The sequence below is a fragment of the Colletotrichum destructivum genome, chromosome 5 (assembly GCF_034447905.1).
Source record: "Colletotrichum destructivum chromosome 5, complete sequence".
NCBI classification, from domain to species: domain Eukaryota; kingdom Fungi; phylum Ascomycota; class Sordariomycetes; order Glomerellales; family Glomerellaceae; genus Colletotrichum; species Colletotrichum destructivum.
In genome coordinates, this window is record NC_085900.1 from 1,479,034 (window position 1) to 1,500,317 (window position 21,284).

Sequence of the window (21,284 nt, forward strand, 5' to 3'; positions counted from 1 at the left end):
ATTGTTCCGTCAATATGCGCTCTACCCTGCCCAGTAGCAGATGAGATCATCGAATCACAGTTTACTCAACGACTGAAGCTGACGTGGAACTCCTCCCGAACGGTCTCGACCACGAACATTTAGCATTCATCGTCGCCGGGCTCGGGGAGGGTCCTCTCCTTCTCCATCGTCTGCAAGCAGGGCTCGACCTGTCTGTCGTTCTTTTCTTCGGGAACGCCATCGGTATCACAGATGCCACAAATAGCTTGTACCAGCATGCGCCGTACACAAATGGTCGTGTGCGCGAGGTAAGGACGGGTCCGGTGCCCCGAGAGGGGACGTACAGTACACGTAGACATCTCAGCCACTCCGTCCGTATTTTGTGCGCCGTGCTCTACATTTCGCCCTCATCTGAAACCCGGCACACGCTCAGCAAACGCCCTTCGCCCCCAAATTCTTCACGCTGGCCAAGCACAGCGATCTTCCCCGCAAACCCCTCCGGCAGTGGCACGTCTCGTGTATCTGGTCCCGCCCGTCCTATCTGTTCCTTGTCCTGCCGAGCGGCATGCCACTGTCGAGGCAATGCCCGCTGCTGTGAAGAGACTTCGCAGAACCACCACAACCACACAAACGAGCGCTATCTCGCTCAGGCCGGAGCCTAATAAGCGCCGGCTAAGCACCAGGGACAACGCGGCAACGGATAACAACAAAGAGGCCATGGAAAAGGGAGAGGGGGCAAAGTGGAAGGGCTCGCCGGAAAGCTGGCCACCGTGCCGGCGAAGCACTGACCACATAGAAACTTTGGCCCAGATCCAGCGTTAGCCCTTTGGTCGGGCGGGCTCTACATAGTAACCCTGTCCCCTCTTTTTCGCCCTTTGCGACATATGGTGTCCAGAGAGGTCAAGTGTGTGCACTAGTACACACAGCTCCCTTCTCCCCTGCATAGACACAGTGAAAGCTATTTCGTCGGATGAGTTTTAGGCTTGGTTCTGATTGCTTGTCGGATCAAAAGCCGACTGAAGGGGGGGGGAGCTCTTGAAAGGGGTGAGCCCTGGACAGGTGTCACGGCCTCCGAGGCTTGTTTCGTTTCGTTGAGGCGGACGACACAAAGCGGACCAAGTGACAGTTTGGTCTTGCTTCTGCCGCTGCTGGTCTGCTGCTGCTGCTGCTGCTGCTGCTGCTTCTGCTACCGCCGCCCGCCGCAAAGAAACTTGCCGGACTATCCAAGAGCGTGTGTTTATAAATGGGACCTTCTCCAGCACCGGCGCCTGGGCGGTCGTGGCGTTGAGGAGGGGGAGCCGTGGTATAAGTTTCTTGCCGTCCTTCATTCCAGGCGTCCAAAGCGACTTGGCATTCTTTGACAACCCGCGAACATCAAAAACACCTCTTGCCCTGCAACTCCCCATCGTCACCCCCGGCTGGTCCATCCCTCACAAGCCTCAAAACCGACTCGTCTGCTTGCCAACGTTCACCATCTTGACGTTCTCCTACCATCTCACTTCGTCTGATTTCTTGACCAACAACCATCACAATGGGTTACTACTGCTCAAACTACTACGTATGTCTTCCCCGCCCTGCATCTTTGTCCGTTCACCGAGGCTCACGTGACTTTCACACACAGGGCTCTATCCACTGCCACAACACCGTGTCCCGTTTCGGCGACAGATGCCATCTCTGCGCAGTAGGTGCATCTCCAGTCGTCAACGTGCCCATTGTCGTCTGACATTCCACCGTCGCAGGCATCAAAAAGAGGCGCCTCCATCAAGGAGGGTCTCCTCTCCGAAGCCGAGCGATGGGGTTCATCGACGCCCCGGCCCACACTCGGCGATCGCCGGGCCGAACGGAACAGCCGGCCGATCCGGGATTCAAGAGTGAAGAACTGAGAACACGAATGAAACGACGCCTAAGATTACGAAGACAACATCAAGACAGAGAACATTTAGAGTGACCGAACGAGACAAGCGAGCAATTCGGTACAGACTGGGTCACGAGGGCATGTCCAGGAGGCCCGGGAGATCGGCCGGTGTGCATGTGTGAAGTACACAGGCGTTCAAAAAACCAATATCGGACCACACGATGCGAGAAGGTCCAACAAAGCATTGTTCTTTCGTTTGGGGGCGGGAGGACACATTGGAGGAATCGGGTCTACCGCCTTTTGCCTATCATTCAAACTACTAGAGAACGACAAGCCAGCAATCAACTAATTTCACAAGCCATGCCCATATGCGTTTACGGGAGGGTTTGGATAGAAAATGGTGCTGCATTCCCGGTGTCTGACGCCATACTCTCTCTGCCCGGCTCTGTCCGTATCTGAACGCAGCGGTCGTCTGCTTGACTCGGCGTCGAAATGATAATACATCTTAGGGATCAGAAGTCTGTTTTGGTAGGATAGCATTTGCGACTTTCGGATGGATATGCCCCCCCCCCCCCCCCGAATCTGCATTTGCACCACTTGAATCGGTGTTAATGTGGCAAGGCAACCTAGGTTATGCCCAACTCTCTGCATGTATATTTCATGACCTGGTGTGCCAGGCATGGTCGTATTTCTAAATCCAGAGACCCGGTCCGGTGGCAAGTATGCAACGTGTCACGAAGCAGGACGGTATCAAGCAAACCCAACTCAACAGAACTCGTCATGGCCGGGAAATGCCACCTCAGTCATCCGGTCTAGTTACCAGTCAACACGACCCACCGGACAGTAAATGCCTCTTCCTCCCCTGGAGCAAAGCTGAGTTCGGAAGCTCGAGTCAAAATACGCAGTGGAGGGGCAACTCTGAGATGCCGGGCGGGCTGTTGTCTGAACATGGTATTCAGAGTTCAAACGATGACAGATGGATCCATGAGAGGGTTTGTTTCAGAACCTGCGGCAGATCCACGAACACACTACTGCTCCTCTCTAACATTCACGTGACTCTTTGCCCCCCCAAGAAAAGCTATCTGTCAGAAAGCATGTGTGCGAGACGGCCCGAACAGCCTTCGCCCCTCCAACCGAGGTAGGATCAGAGATTGCCGCCGGAACGAAGTTGAGACGATCACGCTCTGGCCTTCCTCCCTGCCTGCCAGCCCTCCAACGCGGGTCATCCCAGATGTTGGACTACTCTCCATGTCTTTTGGATTTCGGATGGAACATCTAGCCCTTGGGGAGCTGGTGACATTTCACCGGGGATGGGGCAGTTCGATTGGATTGGAATAGACGAAGGGAAGTAAGCTCCACAAAGCTCGGGTCTTGGGGGTCCTGGCGGTCCGCTGTCCGGCATGATGTGGCCATTCGTTCACACAAGGGGGGGGGGATACTCTCGAGGTTGTTCACAACAATCGATCGTCAGCAAGGCTTACTCAATGGATGGTCTGCTTGACAGTCGGATGACGCGAGTACTCGGAGTCCAGCGGGCATGACAGAGATAAGAAAAGAGTTCGTCATCCTTCCTCGATTCAGGAGCTGCATGCAAACCGGGCAGTTTCTGAGTCGCCTTCGTGGCTGGAAGGATGGCAGGCATGTGAAATGCCAGCTCTCTCTCTCTCTTCTCATCTGCGGTGTCCAACGCCCGCAGTGCCACGTGGGCCAGCGGACCCTAACACGCATGACGTTTTCGCTCTCAGTCTCGAGCGATGGAACTACTATTCATTTGTCATTCATCTGCAGCTTGCTACACATTGAACGTCTCAGCTCTCACGCCTAACTGTGCCAGTAACGTTGACCTCTTGTTAGTCTTGACTTCTCTTCCCACGGTTGTTGCCGCTCTCCTTTATCAACTGATTCAAGTCTGTATAGGTTAAGCGATATGTCTTTTCTTCCCCATCGCCCGCCGCTCACAGTCGAGCTCTTTTGACGCTGTAAAGTTCTGGGATTGCAGAACCATCCACCTCTCGCTTCACCCCAGTCGTGATAGAAGATACGGATGTTACTATTTGCGCCCGCAGATCTTCGACTAGGACGAGCTCTCGATAGGCTCTGGAGCCCAGCATGCCGGCCACCATCTCATCCCGCAGAGGCGCGAGTCGAGCTTCGAGGGCCCAAACGCTCTCTTTCCACGACACTACCTCGTCCACGACCTCTCGGCCCGTCTTCTCCACGACCATGGTATGGGCCCGCAGTTAGCAGAAGAACTGTTCAGATCATGTATTCTATACAGTGTATCGCCAATAGCCGGAGGGAAATATCACTCATACCGTGCCTTCAGCCAGTCCCTTTTACAGTGCTTTCCCCCCAAGATCTTAACGAAGAAGGGCCAATCACTGATCTCAAAGCTGGCTTGGGCGTCAAGTTTGTCAGTCAACTTGGAGTCTCCCCACTTGACAAATGAGTCTCTGACTGCATCTTTCTTGAAGACGGAGGTAAAGTTTTGTATGGTAACGTGCACATCTGCAAGAGTGTTCATAGGTGCAACGTTTTCCATCCTAAACGAGTCGTCAGTATTGAATTAGCATCAACAATGAGCATGAGGTGGGTGGGTTTGATGCAGGAGCTACTTTGGACGCTCGATGGTCTCACCATTTATCCCAATCAATATGCCCTGGGACGTCGCCGAAATGATGCTCGACGAAGCCACATGCTGTCTTGATTGCGCTCTCAAGAATATCTTCAACGCCACTTTTTGCTGCCGCCATCATTGCACTTTGATAAAGACTCATGTTCTTCAACTTGAGAGCCCATCTTACGACAACAGGAGTGAGTACCCGCGAGTTCTCGTTGGGGCCGAGAACCTTTCGCAAAACTTCGAGTATTAGGGGTCTCGCGTGTTCGCCCATATCCTGATTCTTCATGAAGTCGCGCGTGTCATCGACGACCATCTCTACCATGTTATCCGTATTGGTGTTTGCAAACGAGTACCCGCTCGGGCTATTTGGGCTGATGTGGCTCATGTAACGATGCACGCTTTTCTTCTTGACAAGAAATGCAGCCTGCGATTAAGGAATCATGAGCTTTGATACGCTTGAACCCATGGCGAATTCGAAAGCTTTTGGCTCGGCAAGATACATGGGCACATACCGTTATGTAATAATCGGAGGCATCCTCAACGTCCTCTTCTTCAGTGAAACTCCTTTCGTCGTCGCTGTCGAGGTCACCTTCCAGATCCAACATTTCTTCGGGTTTTTGCGTGTACTCAAAGCCAATCGGTTTGCCGTTAGGAGAATACATAGTTCTCTGAATAGCGTGCGTATCCCTCTCGTCTACGTTATATCTATGTCGTCCTGGACCAGAGTTGACAGGTCTCAGGTGTGCGAAAAACAGATAGACGCCGCATTCGGATGCAACACTGTGTAGAGCCCTGCAAACATCCCGATCGTAGCCTTTCATGTGGCTAATTGATAAGTAGATGTTTTCTGATCATATGGGTTTGCTGTCCCACGAGCGCGGCAGACTTCTCATCAGACCCGTGCTGGAGTATGCTGTATGTAAGAGCCAACCGATAGCCCAATTTAATCTCCTTGGTCTTATGCGAGACGTCCGAGTACAACGCCGACGCGGTCAAGTCGTATTTGGAGGTCGGAGCCGTGATAAAACGGTGCTTGTCGGGGCCGAAACTGATATGAACGTCTCCACCCCAGTGTTCCGATGGCAGACAGATAAACAGTGTGCCGATCTTTCTAGGAGACTCTTCGATGTCTTCGTAGTTCTGGGATGAAAAACCTTTTTCGTTGAGGAGCAGCTTGTGAAGCTTCAGACCAACATCCGTCAGTCCAAGGCTGTGTGCGGCCTCGGTGGCCATTTTCTTGAGAAAGGCGACCCATCCAGGGTTCAGCAACTTGAACTGTCTGCAATTGAGCTCCCAGATGTTCTGCACTGGGGTGTCGACGGGAGTGTTGGCCTCCCTATCGGATGAGGCCGGTCTGCATGCATTCTTCATCAGTCGCGCATGGGCAGAAGTCAACGGGAGCGGGAAGGCAGGATGCCCTTCTATTTCCAACCCCGGATTAGGAAACGTAGTGTATCGCGAGGAGGAGGCGATTTCGCAGAAGGATCCGATGCCTTCCAAGCACTGCAAGAGCGTATTCTTCCAGTCTTCATATTGATTGATGAAGTGTAATTAGAACAGCACAGTCTGATTGTATGTCTTGGTGTCGTTGTGTAGTCTGGTTTGTTATGTTGAGAGGGCTGCAAATGAACGAGATACTCCATCGTGTCTCTGTGTCAGGGAGGTCAAGTGAAAGATATGTGTGATATGGTGACCAAATCCATCTCGGCCCTCCTTCGAGACCTCCTAGCGGGGCTGCAGGGGGCCACAGGTGCCCTCAGGCCCTGCTCTACGGCTCTAAGGAGGTCCGAGGTCTTTCCGATCCCTTGAACCTCCCTCTCCATAGCTCTGAAGACCTTTAACTTCTGGGGAACTGATGCTATCCTTCTGGGCTTGTGACATTGACTGGCGATGCTGATTCTTCCTTGTCTGATGCAAAGTGACCCTATTTTTGTAAGTGGGGATTACATCGAAGAACCAGAGGGTTCCTCACCCCTGTGATGCCATGAAAACGTGTCGAGGACGATGTGTCGGTGGCCTCGAACCAAGAGAATATGTCCACTTTGCATACGACTTGTGTATCACAATCCCACTCAGTTTCAATCTGCAAACTTTTATTACCTACGTCGCTCATATGGTGGAGACGAGACGACAATCAGCACGAACAACCTAGGTCATCAACCGAGGCAACAATGAAGAAGCCGTTGTAGGGTTCTAATCAGTGAGCAGAAAAGCTCGACTTGAGTGCTTTTCCGCCTAAAGAATTACGCCGTAATGATTTCCTTCTTCAACAGCTCCTTTTGAATCCGGGTGAGCGATCAGAGTCTGTGTAATGGGGATTTTGATAGTGTTTTTTGTCGTTGCCCGCCATGCAGAGTACTATGCATGTCTTCTCGATACTGATTGGAGTCCATCCGGTGGCCATGGTCCCAACTTTAGCCGGCGGGTTCCTGCTGTGTGGCCCGAGCTCGCTCAATGCAGGTCCAGGGGACACGCACCCCAGCTTGCGCCATCTTAGTTTCACCTCTCGGAGCTGCTATCTACTATTTGTTAGTTGGATACCCCTCTTTTTCTCCGCATCCCGGCACCGAGACGGTATTCTCATAACAAGTACCCTGAGGGTCCATCGCTGACGTAGCAGGTTGTCCCGTTGTCCGGGGCATCCATCGGACAGAGCTCCCTGAAGCTCTTTCTCACGCACCCGTGACCGTGACTCGCCCACCCACAGCCCGGCGGCAGGTGCACTCCGAACCTTCCCCCAGAGGCGAAGTGCTCCTCTCATCATCAAACATCACAGACGCAACGCCACAATCATGGCGAAACACCAACCATCATCAACGATGCTGCGGCCATCCTCCCTCCTCGCAGCAGCAGCGTTCTGCCTGCCCCTCGCATCCGGCTCACAGCCCGGCGCCGCGTCTCCGATCCCGGCCCCGATGCGTGATCTGACCTGGGGCCAGCTCAACTTTCTCCACACCACCGATACCCACGGCTGGCTCGGCGGTCACCTCCTCGAGCCGCAGTACTCGGCCGATTGGGGCGACTATGTCTCCTTCGCCGAGCATATGCGCCGCAAGGCCGACGAGCGCGGCGCCGACCTTCTAGTCATCGACACGGGCGACCGCGTCGAGGGCAACGGCCTCTACGACTCCTCCAGCCCCAAAGGTCTCTTCACCTACGACATTTTCCGCGAGCAGGCCGTCGATGTCCTCTGCACCGGCAACCACGAGCTCTACCAGGCCGATGCAGCCCAGCGCGAGCATGACATCACGGTGCCCAACTACCGCGAGAGCTACATCGCCAGCAACCTCGACTACGTCGATCCCAAGACAGGCGACCGTGTGCCTCAGGCGCAGCGGTACCGCAAGTTCAAGACGAAGAATCAAGGTCTCGAGATCATCGCCCTCGGCTTCCTCTTCGACTTCACGGGTAACGCGAACAACACGGTTGTGCAGCCGGTCGAGGACACCATCAAGGAAGACTGGTTCAAGAAGATGCTGCAGGAGGAGAAGCCCGACCTCTTCGTCGTCATCGGCCACGTCGGCCTGCGCATGCCCGAGTTCAAGGCCATCTTCACCGCCATCCGCAAGGAGGAATGGTTCGCGCCCATTGCCTTCTTCGGTGGCCACGCTCACGTCCGCGACGCCCTCACATTCGACAAGGGCGCCTTTGCGCTTGCCAGCGGGAGGTACGGCGAGACCATCGGTTGGATGTCGATCGACAACGTCAAGAAGGCCAAGTCCGCCGCTGATGAGGCCTCCGCCGAGGCTGCTCCATCGGCCTCTTTCACGCGAAAGTACATTGACAACAACCTCTTCGGTCTCTACCATCACACTGGCCTTAACGAGACGACCTTCCCGACGGAGCACGGCAAGAACGTCACCAAGATGATCGAGAAGGCCCGCAAGGCGCTCGATCTCGACTACCGGTACGGCTGCGCGCCGAAGGACCTGTGGGTGAATCGCGCCCCATACCCCAGCGACGATAGCATCTTCACATGGCTCGAGACCGAGGTCCTCCCGGACGTCATCCACAAAAAGGAAAGGGAGGACGTGCCGCGCCTGGCCATAGTCAACACGGGCGGCCTGCGGTTCGACATCTTCAAGGGTGCCTTCACAAAGGACAGCACCTACATCGTGTCGCCCTTTACCAGCACCTTCAAGTACATTCCCGACGTGCCGTACGGCGTGGCCAAGCGCGTCATTGAGCTGCTCAACCAGGCCGGCAAGATCTTTGAGGCGGCGCAAGACACCCGCTTCATGAACATACCCGAAATGATGTTCCCCAAGGACAACGTCGTGATGATGTCGAAGGTGGCACGGGAGGACGAGCCGCGCCGCCTCGAGCTCCGCCAAGAGGCTAGCCAACACCGTTTGGCTGAGGACGGCGACGACGACAAGTCCAAGAAACCGGACCTCATCGGCGGATACACCACCAAAGACGACATCGGCGTTGACGGCGACGACACGGAGCACACGCCCATCAAGTTCTACGAGGTGCCCAACTGCGTGCAGACGGAGATCGGCTTCCCCGAGGAGGGCGAGCCAGACAAGGTGGACGTCGTCTTCATAGATTTCATCCTGCAGTGGGTCCTCGTCGCGCTCAAATTCAGCGGCGGCGACTACAGCGAGAAGGACGTGCTGGCGTGGTCGGATGATACGCTGACGTACAAGATGGGCGAGTGGATCAAGGAGAATTGGAAGGGAGAGTGCTGAGCGGGGCCCGGCAAAAGCAAATGTTTTTGTCTCCTTGGATCCAGGGAGGGGGTTCGTTCGATCGATTTTCTTGATAGATTCATTTTGAGCCTCGGGTACATGGGGAATTTCTTTGGGATGGGAGTTTTGCATTAATGTGGACGATCCGTCTTCCTCCTCTCCTTTTCTTTTCCTCTTTCGGGTTACGCATACCACCTACTCAAGGCATACTAGACCAGACACACATTTATGTCAAGGAAATTATGGGCATAAAGGTACGGATTCGGTACATCATGTCATGGGCGACATAGGAACCGAACTCAATAGATTGCAAATACCGCGCCACGCAATACGCAACCACCTGCTTCATCCTCTTTGGTTTTTCAGGCAGCGGCTCGGAACGGTGCTAAGCCCGGATCTGCCGTCAGGAGCGGATCTCCACTCCTCCTTATTCTCGGCTGCGCGGCACTGGCTCGGTTCACCTTTGTCGACGGACCTGTCAGTGTCACTCGCTCACCTGAAGTCCGAGTCGACCTCGTATCGGCTCTGCTCGCCGCGGACAGGCGCCATTCCCGCCACATGCTCTCGACGGCAGTCTGCAGAGTATGGTTCATGGCGGCGAAACCGCTCCCCTCCCCTTTCCCTCTCTCCTATTTCATCTTTTGGGCGGCATCTCCTGGGTCGCCGTGGCGCACGGCAGAGGCCGCGAGATGAGCCAGCCACGCCCGATGACGGATCAGAAGCGCAGATTGTAGTGGATAACTAGAAAAGGAAGGGGGGAAAAAAGGAAGGGGGGAGGAAGGGGGGGTTTAAAGCGGCTGGCTGGCTGGCTGGCTGGTGTAGGGAACTTGCTTGCGAGAGCTCTTCTCAAAAGTGAAGAGAAGAGAAGAAGAAAAAAAAAAAAAAAAGCGAACGGACGCCCGAGCGGGCGCCAGCGGCTCTCCAATGGCCCGTAGCCCGGGTCGATTTTAGGCGTGGCACCGGCGGCGGACGGCGCTATTGACGGAAAGCGTTATCAGCTGAGGAGGCTACGGGACTCGAGGTCGGCGATTAGGCTGTCGGTATTACAGGTGGGGAAGGGAGAGGGGTGAGGAAAGGTCCAAGGGAGAGAGGCCCTTTATTCATGCGCCTTCTCCCTTGGCAGGTATCTTGACTTGTCGTTAATTGGGCTGGAAGGGAGATTCGGATCGGGGCTGGAAATGGGGGGAAAAGACGACTTCTGTATGCTATGCGTGCATGCGTGCGTGGGGGGAGAGCGGTCGACAGCGGCTGGTTGCTCAGCCGCGTAAGGACAGTTGAAGATCTGTTTTTCTTCTTGTTTTTCTTGTAGTTCTTCTCCTCCCCGCCAACCCCCCTTCTCCCAGCCGCAGTGGGCACACGGACTTCTGCAGGAAACAACACGAATAGCACAAGGAAAGGAAAAATCAAAACAACGAGACAAAAAACTAGGCGAAGATCTCAATCGAAGGTCGGACATGTTTTGACGTCAAGCCCGCTCCACCTGCGACGGAGGATTTTCTCGACGGATGCCGGGCAATCCATGTAGATACCACGTCCTCTGCCCCTCCACTCCATTCCACAAGGACATCCAATTTGGCTTTTGCTGCTGCTCATCTGAGTTGGTTTTGGGTCGTGTGCATCAAAGGGGGCATATTGTTGTCGGTATGTGTTGATTATCGACGATGGATTGCGGGTCGGTCTGGATCCGGAGGAGGACGGAAAGGCTTCATGAACAGAGTAAATAAAAGATGTAAAAGAAAATTAAAAATAAAATAAAACATAAAGGGTCTAATGGAAGGAAGCAGCCGGCGGAGGAAGCTCCGCGGGCTAAAAAAGAATTCGGCAAGTGCAGCCATCAGCAGCCCATTAGCCAGCATTGGCTAGCATTAGCCAGGGGTGTTGAATGTGTAGAGTACCCGATTAATGTAAACCCCTTTTTGTGCAGTACGTGTGTACGTACCGTTGGTTGGCGTTTTAGTCCTTCCTTTTGCGTTTCTTCTGATCAGCCCTCCTTCCTCTTATTCTCATTCTCATTCTCACTCTCTCACTCTCCTCCCCCTCCTCCTTTCACCTCCACCAGGCAAACGGGCAAAACCAACCAACCAACCAACCACCCCGGTTGCCTGCCTTGCCCGATTTGGCACCCAAATCAAATGCGTGAGTGTCAAGCGATCAGGAACCGGTGAGCACCGAGTAATGTACCCTTCACATGCTGCATTGCAGACGGCGAGGATGCAGGATGCTTAAATGAGTCTCGTAAGCCCTTCGCATGGGATGTGAAGAACCACTGCAGAACTCTGAAGAAGTATTTAAAAAAAAAAAACATGTAAAAAGAGATGAACTGGGCGGGTATGTACACAAGGTAGGGTAGCGTGTGATCTTACAAACACCCTTGATCCCGGGAATCCCGTTCAGGTGGTATTTTCCGGGGATGCTCTTATCATGTTTTGTTTGCCTGTCCCTTATCGACCGGCTACAATGGGGACATGGCATGGCGGCTGCATGACTGATACAGCCTTGACAGCGGCACAGCAGTCGTCACGAGGCTCGCATGCACAAGGTAGGTAGTAGTACTTACATATGGCAGGGGGTTGTTCAAGGCTAGGATGTCTTCCTCCCGTGAGTCTCCCCTGAATCCCCTCCCTTTGCAGCGCAAGGGCAGCACAGAAAGATTTTGGCCTTTGCCCTCCCCCCCCCCCCCCTTCCCCTTCCCCTCGTCTCGATCATCTCTCTCTCCCTCACTTGACCTGTTGACGTGCGCGCGCGTGGAGACCCTGTCCGACCGAGAGCGAGTCTACGTCAAAGGGGGTAAAGGCTGAGATTTGCACACGCGTTGGTGGGACTGCTGGTGGTGGTGGTGGTCTGCCGTTTCATTAAACACCAGCCCCAAGAGAGGGGACGGGGGGGGACAAAATGCCTGGGAGAAGAAGGGAAGGCCTGTTCTTCATCTCCACACTTTGCCCACGCTTCTTCTCAGTCCCACGGTCCACCCCTCTTTTCGTCTTTTTTGTCGACAACGGCGACGTCGCAATAGCTCGGCCTGCTCCGGACGAGGTCCCCTCTCCAGTATCAAGTCTCCCCCTCCCTCCCCCCCCTGCCCCGTCGATGGCGATTCTCGGTTGACTTTTGTTCCCGTCCATCCTCGACCACCTTATCCGCCATCTTCCCAATCGTTGTCTTTCGTTCTCTCCAACTCCTTGCTGGCCGGCTGTCTCTCCTTGTGGTTCTGTCTACAAAGGGGTGGTTCGATATCAGGTCTCATCGCTCTTTATCACAAACAACCCATCGCCCCATCTCAAGACTCGCCTCACTCACCTTCGGCACAGAGAGAGAGAGAGAGAGAGAGAGAGAGAGAGCGCGCTTTCACCACTCGTTGCTTTTCCACCCGAACATCCAACAACCTTGTCTCGACCCAGCATCGAACTCCACCAAAGCTTCTGCCCTGTCCGCCGATCTGGGCGACTAGCTTGTCAGCCTGTCCCTTTTCCTGAGCTCCCTCATTGGGACGACGAACTGCTGCTGCTGCTGCTGCTCCTGTTGCTGTGTGCCCCCCGCCCCCCTGAGCCTGTAACGGATCAAACTGTCTTTGGGCCCGCGAATAAGGATCGTCGCCCTTGTCCCTCTCACTTCAACCTCCGTCACCGTCGCCCGGAAAAAGTCGCGACATGGTCCGTTGCCAATAACCACCGCCGCCCTTCTTCCTCGTCCCTCGACTCCCTCTGTCCTGATCTGCTTTTGCTCTTGCTCTTGCTCGGTCGCAATTTCACGCTTCCGCCAGTTAGACACCGGAGCCGTTGGCCGCTCCATTCATTCCCTTCTTCAGGAAACCCCCCCGCTGGTTTCGTTTGCTTCTTCCTTTCATTTCCCCCCAGCCCAAAACTCATTCGATTGTTGTTTACCCAGCGGTTGTCCATTTCCAGGGACTGGACCTTCCCACATTCTCTGTGCATAGCTCATAGCCTCAGCTTTATTTTCATTTTTATGCCATTCATTTGTCTTGTAAGCAGCCCCTATCCAACACAACACACAATACAACCCCCCCACCTCGCTTTCGCGGTATCGTGAAGCTAACCAGCGCAGTTCTTGATACCCTTTTAGACCCCCCCGGAACCATGGTGTCCTTTTTCGGGCTGAAGCTCGGCGCTGATAAGAAGAAGTGCGCCATCAATTCTGCCCCGGGCATCGAGCCACACAACTGACTGGCCATCCGTAGGAAAGCCGAGAAGGCGGTGGAGCAAAAGCCTCAATGGAAACGGACTGACCAGAACCTCCTCGGCGAAGGCCAGTTCTTCGGAAAGGAGTTGGATCGTCCCATCCTCATCAACGGCTCCCGTCCCGGCACTGCCATGTCCAACAAGAGCTTCGCCGCCGGGTTTCGTCAGCCTAACGCTCCGTATCTGAATGGCGGCTCGTCGTCCCTGGTCGACCTTGGTGCACCCGGCGCCGGCAAGGGTGTCCGCCCTGTTGGGTCCGAGGCTAATTTGGGCATGCGGTGGAACAACAGTTCCGTCGCCAGTCTGCAGAACTTTGCGAGCCCGCCCATCATCACCGGCGGCAGCAGGCCCGGAAGTAGACCGGGTACCCCTAACTCGGCCAGCCGAAAGGTCTGGGTCAACCCCCTCGACGTCCACTTCGCTCGCGACAACGCCGGCCCGAGAAACGACGGTTCCCTCAGCCCGGCGCCGAGCGGCTATCACTCCTCCAACAGCCTGTCCCCCCTTCCCACTCCCACCATCGCCAACGCACCCCGCAGCCCGCTCGGCCAGTTCGAGTTCAATCTGACCCCGTCAGACGTACCCAAAGATGCCAAGCTGACCCCTGCCCCGTTGTCACCGACAAAGTCCTGCCCGTCTCCTCCTCAGTCTATCAACGGCTCTCTTCCGCCATTGAGGACCGACTTCAGACCAAAGACGGCCGTCACTACCGTCCGTGAGGCACACCGACCTGGGCCCGCAGCACTACCCTCTCCGACCGCGTCGACAGGTCGCTGCAGTGATGAGGAGCAGCACTTCTATCCCCGGCCTATCATCCAGAACGTTGCAGCAAAACGAGACACCCTCACCATCGTCACCCCTCGGAGACAGAGTTTTTCGATGGATATCCACCAAGACCTGGCTGCGCTCGATTTCACAAAGCCAGAACAGCAGAGCCCCACGATCCCCGCGAGTCCGCCACCGAGGAGCACTCGACGCCCGTGTCCTCCGGAATTGAGGAGCCTGCCCCAACCGCCCCGTATCGCCGGTCTCCCGCCCCCGAGGCCGCAGCAGGTACCGTACGACGGGCCGTTGCGAAGTCCTGCACGGCCTCCCGAGGATTGGATCAATGCCAGGCAGCGAATGGGTTCGGACGCGCGGGAGAGAACAAATTTGGAGCCGAGGGAGAGGGTGAACTCGGATGCCCGCGAACGCTCCTACTTCGACTCCAAGGAAAGGTTAGGCCCGGACGGCGGGGAGAGGAAGGACCCTGACGGCCGCTCTCGCGACGACCGGCCTTCGCCGCCGCAGGGATATCTCGGCCCCCCACCCACGTCGAGGAGAGTGGCGCCGGGTGAAGGCGAACGCAACTACGGCATCACACCAGCGAACCGCCGTCCGCCCCCGCCGCCGGTCGAGCTCCAGCGTAAGGCGTCGAACCCGCAGTTTCGACCACCGGGCTGGGACGACCGCGACGTCCAGCACGGAAATTTCGCCATGATCTCCCCTCGCATGCAGCCGCCCCAGCCGCCGACCCCAAACAGCCTGATCCCCGAGCCCTCGAGCGACGCGAACTGGCCGCTCCCGAGTCCACTAGCAAGCCCGACTTTTGGAACTGGCCAACGGCCGCACACGCCGAGTGAGAGGTCCGAAGGCCAGATGAGCCCCGGGCTGGTGATGCCCCTGACTCCCGGGCGAGACGGTCGGGAGGGACGGCGGCCGGACTTTGGGTTGAGGGCGCCGACGGGAATCGCGGACGAGTTCCGCGTGGGTTTTATCTAGGTGGTTCGAAAGAAGGAACACAAAAACACACAAAAAAAAGGGAGGCGCCTTTAGACTTCGGGCAGATGTGTCTGTACTAGATACGGACATATTGGGGGGGGGGGGGTGCTTTTTGTGGAACACCCTGGCTGGTCAGTTTTGGAAAAGGGGGCGCGCGAACATACCACGCCATATTTGACTTTGGAGTAGCTCTTTTGACATCGGAGGCGAGGAGGGGTGACGAGTAGGTAGGGCAGGCGTGGATGGATGCACATTGGAGTCCGAGTCGTAATTATCCAATGATAATGTAATCAACCAGTTTCTGGTTAACCTACCTGGCGACCGTTTCCTCTCGGGGGAGACGTTGAGCAAGTCTCCTGACAAAATGAAACATTAGATCCCGACTCTTCCAAGTGCAACCCCTTGGCTGAAGGGTTTGGCTAAAAAGGGAAAGACGGCCTTGTATCGGGGACGGCAGTTTTGCACAATGTCAATCAGGCAGCTGAGGTAATGGGTTTCGGTCGCCCAACTAGATATGCAAAAGCATTCATGCAAAAGATTGAATGAATCTTTTTTGGGAAACGACATAAAGAAAGAACGAGTAGAGTGGAAATATAAAATTCAAGAGCTGTTAGTCAGCCCCGGCCTACATCCAGGTCGCTGCGCACGCCGGATGTTACCTACCGTCTTTAACATGCCCCCTCCCCTCCCCCCCAGACGGACGGGCGGCCGATCGGCCCCACATCCGCGTCTCGGACCCAGGATCCAGGGTTCGCGCCCTCCTACCTACCCACCAATTCTCTAGGGTTATAACTTGTCTTTTCTTCGAACATCTCGAAGATCGTGGCGGACATAGCTCAGTTGGGAGAGCGTCAGACTGAAGTTAACTTCAATCACTAAATCTGAAGGCCGTGTGTTCAATCCACACTGGCCGCATCTTCGTTTTTGCCTTTTTGCTTCAATCCCCTTTTCTTGTTCAGACTTCGTTCATTCAACAAGAAGACCTGGCTGGGTTGGGTGCCTGCCATCTTGTTTGCTCTATCTATCATCGTCCTTGTCTTTCTAAAAAAATCTTGGTGTTCATGGGCTGGCTGGCTACTTATGAATGTTTTCTGTGTCCGATTGCTCACTGTCTGTCTATTTGACTGGTTGACCGACTCCCCCCCCCAGCTCTGATGAGATATTTTATCAGTCACAGAAAGCCCAGCCGTGGTGGAAGAGAGACCCTCGCTCCTCGTCAAACAGAATCACCTTCTTGCGACATCTTGGCTCGTAGGAGAACGCGAGACGAATACCACGATCTACAAAACCTCTAACAACCCCCGTCACCCCGCCCATTACCCCTCCGTGGCGGCACCCACATCACGTAAATGTACATACAGATCGACCGCGGCTCAGCTGTCACAGAAGACGTCGAAACAGGGGGCAAAAGAAAATGCGGGGGGTTAGGGAGTGTCGTGATTCAACCGACAGACGCTTCTTTTGTCGGCCTTGTTCCGTTCTCCCGGTCTGTCGGTCGGCCATGCACCGGTCCCCAACTCGCCGAGAGAGGGCTAGGTAGGCAACGAAGCCAAGAGACATCAAACTAGATTCCCAAAACATTTCCTGCCGCACTTCTTCTGGCCCCCAGCTAACGGCTCCAGAAAAGAGATTTCGTCATGAGTTGAAGCTTAGGTAGGTGAAAACGACCTCGCCCGGCGGTCGGTGAAGACAGGAACATGACAGGTCTGCTTCCGCCAGACGCCGATCGCCTCGGGCTCGGGACGCAGCTTGTCTGGTTCCTTTGCCCTCCTGGGGCGGCGGGTACGAACAACGGTCCACGATCATGCGGTTTGGTCGGGGCTCGATCATCCATCTAATGGGACGACGCGACGCGCATCCCTCGTTTGAGGTATCCGGACAACAGCATGCCATCTAAACTTCCGATGTTGCAAGATGAATGCGGTGATGTGAGCCAAGATCGGATGCTGAACGCCCAGCCGTCTGATGTGTCGATGGGCGCATCATCAGGTTGCGACTCTGCTCCCCCCCCCCCCCCCCCCCCCCAAAGGTGATGGAGGGGGACCTGTGGGTAAGTCAGCGAGATAGATGAAGGAGGTGTGGGCGGGTATAATAAGGATGGTGGTGTTCTTGAAGGAGCCGGATCACTTCTAGCTCATCGTCAATCACTTATTCCTCTGCATCTGGCCTGTACTTTCTTTTTCAACCTGCTTTCCAAGTGCTGTGCACTCTTCGGTTCGGTCAATTCTTGTGTGTTTTATACGATACTCTTCAGTCGACCTTTGTCCCGCAGACCTCCCCATCTCCCCAACTTGCAGGACATTTTTCATCGCCCATCTACCAGAATGCGTTACACAACCATCACGCTCCTTGTCGTCGCTCTTCTCACAGGCAATGCTCTGACAGGTTAGCTCTCCCCACTAGCCCCTAATGCGTCGTCAGACAGACTTGGATGTTGACTTAATTTCGTTCTCGGCAGCCCCAAGTCCCCAGTTCGGCGGCGCTGGCCGTGGAGGCGGCGGCGGCGTTGTCGGCCGTGCTGGTGGTTTCGGCGGCGGAAAGGGAGGTGCCGGCGGCTTCGGTGCCAGCGGAGGCGGAGGCAACAACGCCAATGACAATCAGAGCCGGGACAACCAAGATAATCAGGACAACCAGAACCAGGAAAACCAGAACCAGGACAACCAGAACCAGGACAACCAGAATCAGGACAATCAAGACAATCAAGACAACCAGAACCAGGACAACCAGAATCAGGACAATCAAGACAATCAAGACAACCAGAACCAGGACAGCCAGAACCAAGACAACCAGAACCAGGACAACCAGAATCAGGACAATCAAGACAACCAAAATAATCAGAACAACAACGGCAACAATAACAACAACGGCAACAACGGCAGCAACAACAACAACAACGACAACAATAACAACAACGACAACAATAACAACAACGACAACAATAACAACAACGACAACAATAACAACAACGACAACGGGAACCAGGAGGGGGACGCAGACGCGGCGGCTGAATTCGTGGGCTTGGCCTGCACCGACGGAACTGGCGCCGGATCTTGCCAGGCGGACGGCCAGTGCGATGTCAATGGCGACGTCAAAGTTGTCGAGGGCCAATGCGGCCAGTAATTGGGCGAGTCGCCCGGCCGAGTGGTCGAGTCTAATGGAAGGCCGGAATCGGGGCCGGTCCTCTTTTCGGAGCGCTCCGAGGCTTTTCTTTGGTAGCCCATGTAAGGTACATTAGCTATGAACAAAACAAACAAAACAAAAACCCAAAACACACCTCAAATGCGGCACGTACGCAGAGTGATTCGGCTCAATACACTCCACGCCTCCAGCCATGGTCGTTGCGGAGGTCTCCGTTCTCGAACAACTAAGACACAAGAGATCAAAGATGACATTCACTTCAGCAGAAGAGAGAATCCCTTTCTTCGATGATGATGTTGTATTGTTGGACGTCTCTTACTTCAAGAATCAAACGTCGAGTTCCAAGACATCAGGTTTTTCGTCATGCCATAGCAACTCAAACAACCGACTAGTTTCCATCGGCGTCTTCTTGTATCGTATCTTCTTCGACCTGGGAGCCGCTCTATTGACCCGAACAGCAACCCCCTTTTCCCAAATCCACCAGGAGCATGTGCTACGTTTACCGACACTGTCACGTCTGCTGTGACTGCAGCGTCATCGTGTCCTCCAAGGACAAGGACGTCTGGTGCGACAAGCGCACCTGGGTCCGCCCCAACCCCTTCGAGCACGCCGTGCCCTACTGCCCCGACGGCCTCAAGCTGGTGGAACTCGACGACAACGTCGTGCGATGCGTGGCTTGCCACTTTGGCCCCTCCAGCACCGCGCGAGAGGTCGGCACGCATCGCCATTGAGACAACCGTCTGCAGCAGCGGCGGCAGCAGCAGCCGCAACGCCAAAGTCAGAGCCAGAGCCAAGGTCAGTACGAAGAGCCGCCGAGAACCGGTGACGACCGCGAACCTAATGGCGAGATGCCGGGGGTGCTGGGGACTGTTGCTAGGTACGTGAGCGGCTTTCTGGGAGACTACACGCCGTCGTTCTTGGGACGTGATGGCCCGTCTCGCAGTCGTTCTCGATGATGACTTGTCATGAGAAAGGGGATGAATGAGGATGCCACGGAATTCTGCAGCGAAAATGAAAGAATGACATTGATATTCTCCGTCGACGCAATCAATAAGCTCATCATGAGTGCCAAGCACGGCCTGTTACATTCCGCTAGGTCTGGCCAAAAGCTGTTGTTAATTGGCCCTGCGTCACTTTTCCTTTCTCACTCTCTCAAAGTTGACAGTCAGGAAAACAGACAACCGACGCAAGTGCTGGTATACAAACAATCGTAACATTGATCATGACATGACATCCTATCTTGCGTCTCTTGTTATTCCACTGCCCCATGAACGCCTCGTCTCGTCCTCTGTCTCACTTTTGAATCGGCTGCCCATAAACATAACAAAAAGAGGGGAGGGGGGGCATCTCCCATAACCAGACTAAGCGAATGGCCAGTTCCGGTTCAGCACGACGCAGCTCCCGTTGGCTGACGACGCAATGTCCTTGTCCGTCAGGAAAACGCAGTACTTGGCGACGGCGGCCGGGTCCAGCCCCGTCTCGCCGCGCTTGTACTCGGGCATGGCGGCCGTGACCTTTTCCATGGCGGGCTGGTTGACGCCCCCGGCGAAGGCGTCCATGATGTTGGTCGTGTCCATGGGCCCGACCAGCAGGGCGACCGAGTAGATGCCCTTATCGCCGTAAAAGCCCGCCGAGTTCTTGGTGAGGGCGACGACGCCGTGCTTGGAGGCCGTGTAGGCGACGCCCGAGGTCATGCCGCGGTAACTCGCGTTGGAGCCGACGTTGATGATGAGGCCGCGGGGCCCGCCGCCGGCGCCGGCAGGGCCCTGGTTCAGGAACTGGTTGACGGCGAACTTGGTGGTGAGAAAGGGCCCTGTGAGGTTGACAGCGAGGACGCGGTCCCAGGTGTCCTTGGCGCAGTCGCCGGCTGGGTCGAAGCGGTCCATGACGCCGGCGTTGTTGACGACGACGTCGAGGCGGCCGAAGCGCTCGACGGCGCCACTGACGAGGGCCTCGACCGAGGCCTCGGAGGTGACATCGACGACAGCAGTGTGCAGGCGGCCGGCATAGGTGTCGCGGTGCTCCGAGGCGACGGCGTTGACGCGGGCCTCATCGATGTCGGCGATGACGACGTTGGCGCCCGTGGCGAGGTAGGCCTCGGCGATGGCCTTGCCGAGGCCGCCGCCGGAGCCGGTCACGATGACGGTTGTGCCGGGGAGCGTAGTGGGCATCGTGAACTGCGTCGGGCTTGGCAACGGAACAAGAAAACAGTTTGAATGGAACAAATGGAGGGGGCGCGGGATGACACTGTTAAAGTTTGGCCTAGCCTCTCAATATAAGCTTAATAAAGCGAATGTAATTTCGGGCAAGCTGGGAGTCTCACAGTGTGTAAGTAATGGCGAGTGAGCAAAGTTTGCTTCCAGTGAGAAAGAGAGAGGGGGCAATGATTCTGATGCCGAGGTGATCAACAGTTGTTAACGAATCTCTTCAAACAAGTTTAAATAGAGAGAGCTCTGACCCTGTTGCATCGTCGTCGTCAAGGAGGGGCGGTTGCGGGGCTGATTCTGCGGGGAATGCACCGTGTCGATTGGACGCTTCCTCGACGCGCCGTTGACGTTGTCCGTGGAGCTCTCGCCGCTAGAGAGGGTCGGCCGTATTTCTTTCACCCTCCATGTATCCCTCCGCAAATAGAGTAAGTGCTCTGTTTAATGGGTTGTACTCGGTATGGGCGTTCAAAGTCCTGGGGACGACCACTGACCAGCTCGACCAGCCACCGGCTGCAAATTCCTTGCAATTACAAAGGCCCAGGGACTCACTCAGGTTTACATAGTTGAAAAGGACGTCGCCGAGCGGTGCAGCAAACAGGGGCCGCCGGCCTGTCAGCTTGGTGTTGGTTGGTCCCTTAGGGATGATGGGATGGACGGATCGGACAGGTAGGTAAGTAAGTAGGCAGATTGAGTCAGATGCAGTGCTTGGGGGCAGGCATATAGAAGAGAGCCTATCGTATCTCCAGTCCCAAGGAGACTGAGGGAGCACTTCGAGTTCATTGTGCTGAGTATCGTGACTGGATGCTTGTGTGTATAGTAAATATACATGTTGGC

General features: G+C 55.4%; 10 protein-coding genes across 10 annotated transcripts; 6 read left to right on the top strand and 4 right to left on the bottom strand.

Moving 5' to 3' along the window:
* The first annotated feature begins 151 nt into the window (after positions 1-151).
* Positions 152-1,981, top strand: CDEST_08038 (uncharacterized protein). The gene is made up of 3 exons (XM_062924197.1): positions 152-1,537; positions 1,601-1,660; positions 1,719-1,981. The coding sequence occupies exons 1-3, from the start codon at positions 1,511-1,513 to the stop codon at positions 1,860-1,862; spliced, it is 231 nt and encodes a 76-aa protein (XP_062780248.1). The 5' UTR covers positions 152-1,510; the 3' UTR covers positions 1,863-1,981.
* A 1-nt stretch (position 1,982) lies between these two features.
* Positions 1,983-2,529, top strand: CDEST_08039 (uncharacterized protein; the record flags this gene model as incomplete). Its single annotated transcript, XM_062924198.1, has 2 exons — positions 1,983-2,281; positions 2,344-2,529. The coding sequence occupies exons 1-2, from the start codon at positions 2,009-2,011 to the stop codon at positions 2,527-2,529; spliced, it is 459 nt and encodes a 152-aa protein (XP_062780249.1). The 5' UTR covers positions 1,983-2,008.
* A 1,260-nt stretch (positions 2,530-3,789) lies between these two features.
* On the bottom strand, positions 3,790-4,059 carry CDEST_08040 (uncharacterized protein; the record flags this gene model as incomplete). Its single annotated transcript, XM_062924199.1, has 1 exon — positions 3,790-4,059. One exon carries the CDS (start codon positions 4,057-4,059, stop codon positions 3,790-3,792), a length of 270 nt encoding a protein of 89 aa, XP_062780250.1.
* An 80-nt stretch (positions 4,060-4,139) lies between these two features.
* On the bottom strand, positions 4,140-5,278 carry CDEST_08041 (uncharacterized protein; the record flags this gene model as incomplete). The annotated part of the gene is made up of 3 exons (XM_062924200.1): positions 4,140-4,377; positions 4,472-4,881; positions 4,970-5,278. 3 exons carry the CDS (start codon positions 5,276-5,278, stop codon positions 4,140-4,142), a joined length of 957 nt encoding a protein of 318 aa, XP_062780251.1.
* A 4-nt stretch (positions 5,279-5,282) lies between these two features.
* CDEST_08042 (uncharacterized protein) lies at positions 5,283-6,160 on the bottom strand (the record flags this gene model as incomplete). The annotated part of the gene is made up of 2 exons (XM_062924201.1): positions 5,283-5,960; positions 6,152-6,160. The coding sequence occupies 2 exons, from the start codon at positions 6,158-6,160 to the stop codon at positions 5,283-5,285; spliced, it is 687 nt and encodes a 228-aa protein (XP_062780252.1).
* A 951-nt stretch (positions 6,161-7,111) lies between these two features.
* Positions 7,112-9,201, top strand: CDEST_08043 (Putative calcineurin-like phosphoesterase domain, ApaH type, 5'-Nucleotidase/apyrase). The gene has a single exon (XM_062924202.1). It carries the CDS (start codon positions 7,250-7,252, stop codon positions 9,149-9,151), a length of 1,902 nt encoding a protein of 633 aa, XP_062780253.1. The 5' UTR covers positions 7,112-7,249; the 3' UTR covers positions 9,152-9,201.
* A 3,003-nt stretch (positions 9,202-12,204) lies between these two features.
* On the top strand, positions 12,205-15,370 carry CDEST_08044 (uncharacterized protein). Its single transcript, XM_062924203.1, has 3 exons — positions 12,205-13,129; positions 13,211-13,286; positions 13,344-15,370. Exons 2-3 carry the CDS (start codon positions 13,243-13,245, stop codon positions 15,103-15,105), a joined length of 1,806 nt encoding a protein of 601 aa, XP_062780254.1. The 5' UTR covers positions 12,205-13,129; positions 13,211-13,242; the 3' UTR covers positions 15,106-15,370.
* A 2,144-nt stretch (positions 15,371-17,514) lies between these two features.
* Positions 17,515-18,225, top strand: CDEST_08045 (uncharacterized protein; the record flags this gene model as incomplete). The annotated part of the gene is made up of 1 exon (XM_062924204.1): positions 17,515-18,225. One exon carries the CDS (start codon positions 17,515-17,517, stop codon positions 18,223-18,225), a length of 711 nt encoding a protein of 236 aa, XP_062780255.1.
* A 506-nt stretch (positions 18,226-18,731) lies between these two features.
* CDEST_08046 (uncharacterized protein) lies at positions 18,732-18,974 on the top strand (the record flags this gene model as incomplete). The annotated part of the gene is made up of 1 exon (XM_062924205.1): positions 18,732-18,974. One exon carries the CDS (start codon positions 18,732-18,734, stop codon positions 18,972-18,974), a length of 243 nt encoding a protein of 80 aa, XP_062780256.1.
* Positions 18,975-19,246: 272 nt separating this feature from the next.
* CDEST_08047 (Putative short-chain dehydrogenase/reductase SDR, NAD(P)-binding domain superfamily) lies at positions 19,247-20,660 on the bottom strand. Its single transcript, XM_062924206.1, has 2 exons — positions 20,567-20,660; positions 19,247-20,505 (listed from the first exon to the last, which is right to left on the bottom strand). Exon 2 carries the CDS (start codon positions 20,412-20,414, stop codon positions 19,605-19,607), a length of 810 nt encoding a protein of 269 aa, XP_062780257.1. The 5' UTR covers positions 20,415-20,505; positions 20,567-20,660; the 3' UTR covers positions 19,247-19,604.
* Positions 20,661-21,284: the final 624 nt, after the last annotated feature.